The following is a 9,097-nucleotide window of genomic DNA, read 5'->3' as shown; positions in this document are numbered from 1 at the left end:
TTCTTCCTCTTCTTCTTCTTCTTCTTCCGTCTCCTCCTCGTCCCTTTCCGTCAGCGTCTCGTGGTTCAAGGACAGTCAGCCGCTGGAGGTCGACTCCAGGATGACTCTCCTGCCCTCGGGTGAGTGGGACGTGTGGGTGACGCGTCAGTTTGACTAATTATGCGATTGTGAGGCAGTTAATTGAGGATTTAATTAGGTGATTGTGATTGTGGGTGAGTGAGTGAAAGAAGCTGTTAATTGATGATCTAATTATGCAATTATGAAGCATTTAATTGACAATTTAATTATGCAATTGTGAAGCATTAGATTGATAACCTGATTAGGCAATTATGATAGTGATTGAGTGAGTTAAGGAAGCAATTAATTTTTTATCTAATTATGCGATTGTGAAGCATTAAATTGATAACCTGATTATGTTATTGTGATTGTGAGTGAGTTAAAGAAGCTGTTGATTGATTGATTGCTTAATTGCTTAAGAAGTTGATGAAATGAGTAATTAAGCTTACAAACACAGCTTACAACTGTGTTTGTGTGTGTGTGTATGTGTATGTTTACGTGTATATGTGTGTACGTATGTTTACATGTATGTGTATGGGTGTGTACGTACAATGTATGTATATCTATGTTTACGTGTACGTGTATGTATGTATGTCTATGTTTACATGTACGTGTATGTATGTATGTCTATGTTTACGTGTACGTGTATGTATGTATATCTATGTTTACGTGTACGTGTATGTGTGTATACGTATGTTTACATGTACGTGTATGTGTGTACGTATGTTTGCATGTATGTGTGTACGTATGTTTACATGTATGTGTGTACGTATGTTTGCACGTATGTGTGTACGTATGTTTACATGTATGTGTGTACGTATGTTTACGTGTATGTGTGTACGTATGTTTACGTGTATGTGTGTACGTATGTTTACGTGTATGTGTGTACATATGTTTAGGTGTATGTGTATGTGTGTATACGTATGTTTACGTGTACGCATATGTGTGTACATATGTTTATCTGTACGTGTATGTATGTATACCTATGTTTACGTGTACGTGTACATGTGTGTATGTATGTTTACGTGTACGTGTATGTATTTATGTATGTTTACATGTATGTATTTGTGTGTGTATGTATATTTACACATATGTGTACGTACGTGCGTGCGTGCACATTTATACATGGGACATATCTCAAAATGAAAACCAACTCGTGGAAATCATAGACATTGTCACCTTACCGCCCCCCCCCCCCCCCCTCTGCCAACAGGAGCGTTGGAGATTGAAAATGTCGTGTCTTCCGACGAGGGCGAGTACTACTGTCATGCGTCAAGCTTCGACAAGACCAAGGTGTCACACACTGCCACGCTCAGGGTAAGGTTGTCATGACAGGTTTCTTGTCATGGGAAGAATGTGACGTGTTTTTTTATGACAGGTTGTTCTGACGTAGGGAATGTGACATTTTTTTTTATGACAGGTTGTTCTGACATAGGGAATGTGACGTGTTTTTTTATGACAGGTTCTCATGTGGGGAATGTGACATATTTTTTTTATGACAGGGTTGTTCTGATGTGGGGAATATGACATGTTTTTTTTATGACAGGTTTCTTCTCATGGGCGGAATATGACAATTTTTTTTAGTGACAGGTTCTCACGTGGGGAATGTGACGATTTTTTTTTATGACGGGGTTTTATGACGCTTGGTTTGGGTTGTGCCGTTTGGTTAGCTGACGTTTGCTTGACACTTGACATGTCATATGACACTCCTGGGTTACTTAAGATACTTGCCACACCAAGGTTTGTGACAATTGACACACCAAGGTTTATGACACTTGACACACCAAGGTTTGTGACACTTGACATACCAAGGTTTGTGACACTTGACATGCCAAGGTTTGTGACACTTGACACACCAAGGCTTATGACACTTGACACACCAAGGTTTGTGGCACTTGACACACCAAGGTTTGTGACACTTGACACACCAAGGTTTATGACACTTGACACACCAAGGTTTGTGACACTTGACATGCCAAGGTTTGTGACACTTGACACACTAAAGTTTGTGACACTTGACATACCAAGGTTTGTGACACTTGACATGCCAAGGTTTGTGACGACATGCCAAGGTTTGTGACACTTGACATGCCAAGGTTTGTGACACTTGACATGCCAAGGTTTGTGACACTTGACACACCAAGGTTTATGACACTTGACATGCCAAGGTTTGTGACACTTGACACACCAAGGTTTATGACACTTGACACACCAAGGTTTATGACACTTGACATGTCATGTGGCACTCATTCCTGCATTACTTGGGACACTTGACACATCAAGGTTTATGACACTTGACATGTCAAATGGGACTCATTCCTGCGTTACTTGGGACACTTGACACACCAAGGTATATGACACTTGACACATCAAGCTCTATGACACTTGACATGTCATATGACACTCTTGGGTTACTTAGGACACTTGACATGCCAAGGCTTGCAACACGTGCTTTAAATTATGGTTTGTAGTATGCAACGTTGCAGATCTGATTGATGAAGACTGATCATTGATATTTTCTTTGTTATCTTCTGATCATCATCATTGCATTTTCTTATTTTCTAGCTTTCTCTCTCTGATTCTCTCTTTCTCTTTCTTTTGTTCTCTCTTTCTCTCTCTCTCTCTCTTTCTTTCTTTCTTTCTTTCTTTCTTTCGTTCTCTCTTCCTTTCTCTCTCTCTCTCTCTCTCTCTCTCTCTTTTCTCTTTCTCACTTTCTCTCTTTCTCTCTTTCTCTCTTTCTCTCTTTCTCTCTCTCATCTCCCAATTATTACTGTTATTCCTCTCCTTAATTATCTTCATTATTAATCTCTCCTATAATCAACCACTAATTACCATCATTTACCCCTAAAGGTCAAAGCCGCCTTTGCCCTACGCGACCCCATGGCACCAGCCTTCATAGCTACCCCTCCGCCGTCCCTCGTCGCCAGGGTGGGTGACGTGGCGACTCTCGACTGTGCAGCCAATGGGTATCCTGAGCCGGTCGTCGTCTGGCTGAAGGACGGAGCCACTATCGACATGGCGTAAGTTGGTTGGGGTCGTCGGGGTTGTTGCGAAGGCTTTTGAGTTTGTAGTAGGAGTAGGAGTAATTATATGTATATATATTTGTATATATAAATATGTAAGGGGTGTTAGTTGGTTGGGGAAGGGTCGTTTCCGTTCTGGTCGTTGTGAAGGCTTTTGTGAGTGGTAGTAGTAGTAGTAGTAGTAGGAGGAGGAGGAGTATTTATACGTATATATGTAACGGCTACTCGGAGTCCATCGTCGTCTGGCTGAGGGGCGGGGCCACTATCGACATGGCGTGAGTTGGTTGGGGTCGTCGTGGTTGTTGTGAAGGCTTTTATGAGTTAGGAATAGTAGTAGGAGTAGTAGTAGGAGTAGGAGTAGGAGTAGGAGTAGGAGTAGGAGGAGTATTTATATGTATATATGTAGGCTACTCGGAGCCCGTAGTCGTCTGGCTGAAGGATGGGGCCACTATCGACATGGCGTGAGTTGGTTGGGGTCGTTGGGTGTCGTTGTGAGTGGTAGTAGGAGTAGTAGTAGTAGGAGTAGGAGTAGTAGGAGTAGGAGTAGTAATAGTAGTAATAGGTTTAGGAATATTTATTTATATAGATATATATGTAAGGGGTGTTAGTTGGTTGGGGAAGGGGCGTTTCCGTCTTCGTTCTGGTCGTTGGGAAGGCTTTTGTGAGTGGCGTTAGTAGTAGTAGTAGGAGTATGTATATATATATTTATATGTATGTATATTTTACGTGGTCCGTTGTTTCCCGTTGTCGTTCCGGTCGTTATGAAGGCTTTTATGAGTGGTGTTAATAGTAGGAGTAGGAGTAGTAGTAGTAGTAGTAAGAGGAGTATTTATATGTATATATGTAACGGCTACTCGGAGTCCATCGTCGTCTGGCTGGAGGACGGGGCCACTATCGACATGGCGTAAGTTGGTTGGGGTAGTTGGGTGTCGTTGTGAGTGGTAATAGGAGTAGTAGTAGTAGTAGGAGTAGTAGCAGTAGGAGTATTTATTTGTATATATATATAAGGGGTGTGAGTTGGTTGGGGAAGGAGCGTTTCCCTCGTCGTTGTGGTCGTTATGATGATAGGTGAGAGAGAGAGAGAATAATTCCTAGTGAGGAAGCTAGACTTCTTAATTTTTATAATTATCATCATCGTCATCATCATCATCCTCTTTTCATAATTATCATCATCATCATCATCATCATCATTTCTTCTCATTCGGATTATTTATCCCCCCCCACCCCATAGGCATCTGGACACGCGGTTCCACTTCCTGGGGACGACTATTATCATCATTATTATCATCATCATCATCATCATCATCATCATCATCATCATCATCATCATCATTATCATCGTCATCTCCACCATCGTCATCATCATCATCATCGTCATCGTCATCTCCACCATCGTCATCATCATCATCATCGTCATCATCATCATCATCATCATCATCATCATCATCATCATCATCATCATCATCATCATCATCTCCACCATCGTCATCATCATCTCCACCATCGGCATCATCATCATCATCGTCATGATCATCATCATCATCATCATCATCATCATCGTCATCATCATCATCATCATCATCATCATTATCATTATCATCGTCATCTCCACCATCGTCATCATCATCATCATCATCATCGTCATCGTCATCTCCACCATCGTCATCATCATCATCATCGTCATCATCATCATCATCATCATCGTCATCATCATCATCATCATCATTGTCATCTCCACCATCGTCATCATCATCATCGTCATGATCATCATCATCATCATCATCATCATCATCATCATCATCATCATCATCATCTCCACCATCGTCATCATCATCATCATCATCATCATCCTCCTCCTCATTATTTTACCATAGACAAGCATCATCATCATCATCATCATCATCATTTCCTCTCATTCAGATTATTATTATTATTATTATTATTATTATTAGGCACCTGGACACGCGTTTCCACTTCCTGGGGACGACGCATCATCATCATCATCATCATTTTTTTTATAGTTATCATCATCATCATCCATTTTATTATAATTATAATCATCATTTCTTCTCGTATGGATACTTACCCCACCTCTAACCCTCTCTCCCTCTCTCCCCCCCCTTAGGCACCTGGACACGCGCTTCCACTTCCTGGGGACGACGCGGAGCCTGCAGATCACGCCCCTGAAGGAGGAGGACTCGGGGGCCTACATGTGCCGGGCCGAGAACAGGGAGGATTCCGTCGATGCCGTCGCGCATTTGGAGGTCCTGGGTGAGTTTTTTTGTTTATTGTTGTTGTTATTTTTATTATTTTTTATGTTTTTTTGTTTTTTGATGCCGTCGCGCATTTGGAGGTCCTGGGTGAGGTTTTTTTTTAATTCTATTCATTTAATTGTTTGATTTTTTTTTTTTTTTTTTTTTTTTTTTTTTTTTTTTTTGATGCGGTCGCGCAACAAAAATAAAATTGTTAGATATGATATTGATTTGGATAATGAGAATGGTAGGAAAGTGATGATAAGAAAGATATATATGGTGATAATTTAGATGATGTTAAGGAAAGGATTTGATTTGTGAGGATAGTTTTTAAAATTTTTATTGTTATTATTTATTTAATTATTTTATTGTTGATTTTTTATTTTTTATTATTTGGAGGTCCTGGGTGAGGATTTTTAAATTTTTTTATTGTTATTATTTTTATTGTTATTAGTTTTGATTGATATTATTATTTATTATTATTATTATTTTTTTTAGTTTTTATTTTTTTATGCCTTTTTTTTTGTCTTTATTTATTTATTTATTTTTTTTGTTGTTGATGCCGTCATGCATTTGGAGGTCTTGGGTGAGGATTTTATTATCATTATTATTAATAATATTATTATTAATAATAATAAAAAACATTTTTTATTGTTCTTATTATTTTTGATATTTATTTATTTATTTATATATATATATTTTTTTTTTAATATTTATTTATTTATTTTTATTTTCTTATTATTTTTTTTATTTTATTTTTTATTATTATTATTATTATTATTTATTTTTTATTGATGTGGTCGTGCATTTGGAGGTCCTGGGTGAGGATGCTTTTGTTGTTGTTTTAATTATTGTTATTTTTATTATTATTTTCATTTTTATTTTTATTATAATTATTATTATTATTATTTTTTTTTTTTTGTTATTCCTTGTTTTTGTCTTTATTTTCTTTTTCTGCTGTTTGTTTTATATATATATATATATATATATATATTTTTATTTTATTTTATTTATTTATTATTTTTTGTTGATGCCCCCTCTAATTAACCCCACCCCCTACACCCCCAGTCCCCCCCCGCTTTGTCCACGAGCCCACCAATGCCGTCGGCTACGAGAAGGAGGACCTGGAGCTCGAGTGCCAGGCCTACGGCAGGCCCCCCCCCCCTCGTCCGCTGGCTCAAGAATGCCGAGTTGATCGTCGAGAGCAATTACTTCCAGGTAATTAGTAGTAATTAGGTTTTAGTCGAGAGCAGTTACTTCCAGGTAATTAGGGATTATTAGTAATAAGGTATTAGCAATTAGTTATTCTCGAGTGCCAGGCCTACGGCAGGCCCCCCCCCCCTCGTCCGCTGGCTCAAGAATGCCGAGTTGATCGTCGAGAGTAATTACTTCCAGGTAATTAGGGACTGTTAGTAATTAGGTATTAGTAATTGTTAGTTATTATTAGTAATTAGTTGAGAGCAATTACTTCCAGGTAATTAGTAGTAATTAGGTATTAATTAGTTATTAGTTAGGTATTAGTAATTAGTCGAGAGCAGTTACTTCCAGGTAAGGGTGGCGGTATTGGTAATTAGTCAGTAATTAGGTATCAGTAATTGTTAGTAATTAGTTATTATCGAGTGCCAGGCCTACGGCAGGCTGGCGCCCCTCGTCCGCTGGCTCAAGAATGCCGAGTTGTTCGTCGAGTGCAATTACTTCCAGGTAATTGGTAGTAATTAGGTATTAGTAGGTAATTGATAGTAATTAGTTATTAGTGTTAGTAATTAGGTATTAATTCGTTATTAGTAAATATTTGTAACTAGTTCTATACCTTAAGATAATTACAACTCATTATGTAATCTCACTACCACAATGTGTTTTACAGTATCCAAGATCATTATCTACTACTTTAAGATAATTACAACTCTTAAGATAATTACAACTCTTAAGATAATTACAACTCTTAAGATAATTACAACTCATCATCTACAATGTTAAGATAATTACAACTCAAGATAATTACAACTCTTAAGATAATTATGTTAAGATAATTACAACTCTTAACATAATTACGTTAAGATAATTACAACTCTTAAGATAATTACGTTAAGATAATTACAACTCAAGATAATTACAACTCTTAAGATAATTACGTTAAGATAATTACAACTCTTAAGATAATTACGCTAAGATAATTACAACTCTTAAGATAATTACGTTAAGATAATTACAACTCTTGTACTACGTCAAATTATTTACGTAATCATGCTCACTCTCACGCCCTTCCTTCCCTCCCCCCCTTAGATGGTGAACGGCCAAAACCTCAAGATCCTCGGACTGGTCGAGGGGGACGCTGGGATGTACCAATGCGTGGCGTCCAATGCTGCAGGCTCGGCACAGGCCAGTGCCCAGCTTAGGGTGTTGAAGTCGAGTGAGTTTTTTGGGGAGGGTGGGAAGAGAGAGGGAGGGGGATATATATTTATAGATATATGTGTGTGTGTGTGTATATATGTGAATATGTATGTATATATTAGTATATATATATATGTATATGGATATACATATATATATATATTTGTATATGTATTTATATCCATATCTATATAGATGTATATATATGGATATATGTTTGTAAATATATGTATATGGATAAACACATACATATACATATATATAGATACACACATATATGTCTGTATATACAGATACATATATGTGCATATGGATATATATATATATTTATATATATATATATATATATATATATATATATATATATGGGTATATATATATATACATATGTGTATGTACATATATATACATACATATGTGTATGTACATATATATACATACATATATAAATACATGTATATGTAAGTGTAAATATATATATATACATTTTATATATATATATATATATATATATGTATATATAATCATATATATATATTTATATTTATGGTTAAATATGTATATAGATATGTATATGGATATACATGTATGTATGTTCATAAATATGCATATATATAATTATATTTTATAAATATGTACTCATGTATTTATATATATATATATATTAATATATATATTGTTATGTTTATATCTATGTTAATAAACACATATAAATAATGTGTCTATATAAAACTCCTTTCTGAAACTTACCATGCAATATCTAGCAATATCTAGCAATCGCATAGCAATCGCATAGCACCCACCCCCCTAACACCTTCCCTCCCCTCCCCCCCCCACAGACATCCCCGACAGCCGCACGCACAAGACGACGGAAACGACCGAACGCGAGGAGGAAGAAGAAGATAGAGGAATAGGGATAGGGATAGGAGTCTTCGAAGAAACGACGGGAGGAAGAGGAAGAGACGAAGAGGAAGAGGACGAGGACGAGGACGAGGACGAAGGGACGGAATTGCTGCCCGACCAGCCGTCCTCCCCGCGTCGGCTGCAGGCAATCATCGCCAGCAACCGCTTCATCACCCTGGCCTGGCATGAGCCGAGAATCAACAACGAGCACATCGTCGGGTATTCGGTGTTCTATCGGCAGGAGGGCTCACTCAGGTAAACATCGACGGGTTTATAAATTTTTGTTTGTGTTTTATACGTGTTTAATACGTGTCACTCAGGTAAATGGGTTTATACATTTTTTTTTTTTTGTCTCTTATACGTGTTTAATGTGTTTAAGCGTTTTTCATATTAAATGCATTTTTATGTTTAATTTTCATGTATAATTGATACATTTATTATCGATATATACATATATTTTTGTATGTTTTA

General features: G+C 37.1%; 1 protein-coding gene across 1 annotated transcript in view; it reads left to right on the top strand.

Annotated features, from left to right (window-relative positions):
* The window catches only part of LOC125038078 (neogenin-like), a 59,247-nt gene that overhangs the window by 1,123 nt on the left and 49,027 nt on the right, over positions 1 to 9,097 (top strand). The window contains 8 exon segments of the mRNA XM_047631317.1: positions 6 to 119; positions 1,271 to 1,374; positions 2,908 to 3,077; positions 5,206 to 5,351; positions 6,401 to 6,557; positions 6,646 to 6,727; positions 7,616 to 7,742; positions 8,563 to 8,881. Of these exon segments, the coding sequence (XP_047487273.1) occupies positions 6 to 119; positions 1,271 to 1,374; positions 2,908 to 3,077; positions 5,206 to 5,351; positions 6,401 to 6,557; positions 6,646 to 6,727; positions 7,616 to 7,742; positions 8,563 to 8,881 (1,219 nt within the window).

Source organism: Penaeus chinensis, chromosome 24 (genome assembly GCF_019202785.1).
Source record: "Penaeus chinensis breed Huanghai No. 1 chromosome 24, ASM1920278v2, whole genome shotgun sequence".
Taxonomy (NCBI): Eukaryota; Metazoa; Arthropoda; class Malacostraca; order Decapoda; family Penaeidae; genus Penaeus; species Penaeus chinensis.
The sequence above is the reverse complement of the archived record's forward strand: the minus strand, read 5'-3'. Positions and strand labels throughout refer to the sequence as shown.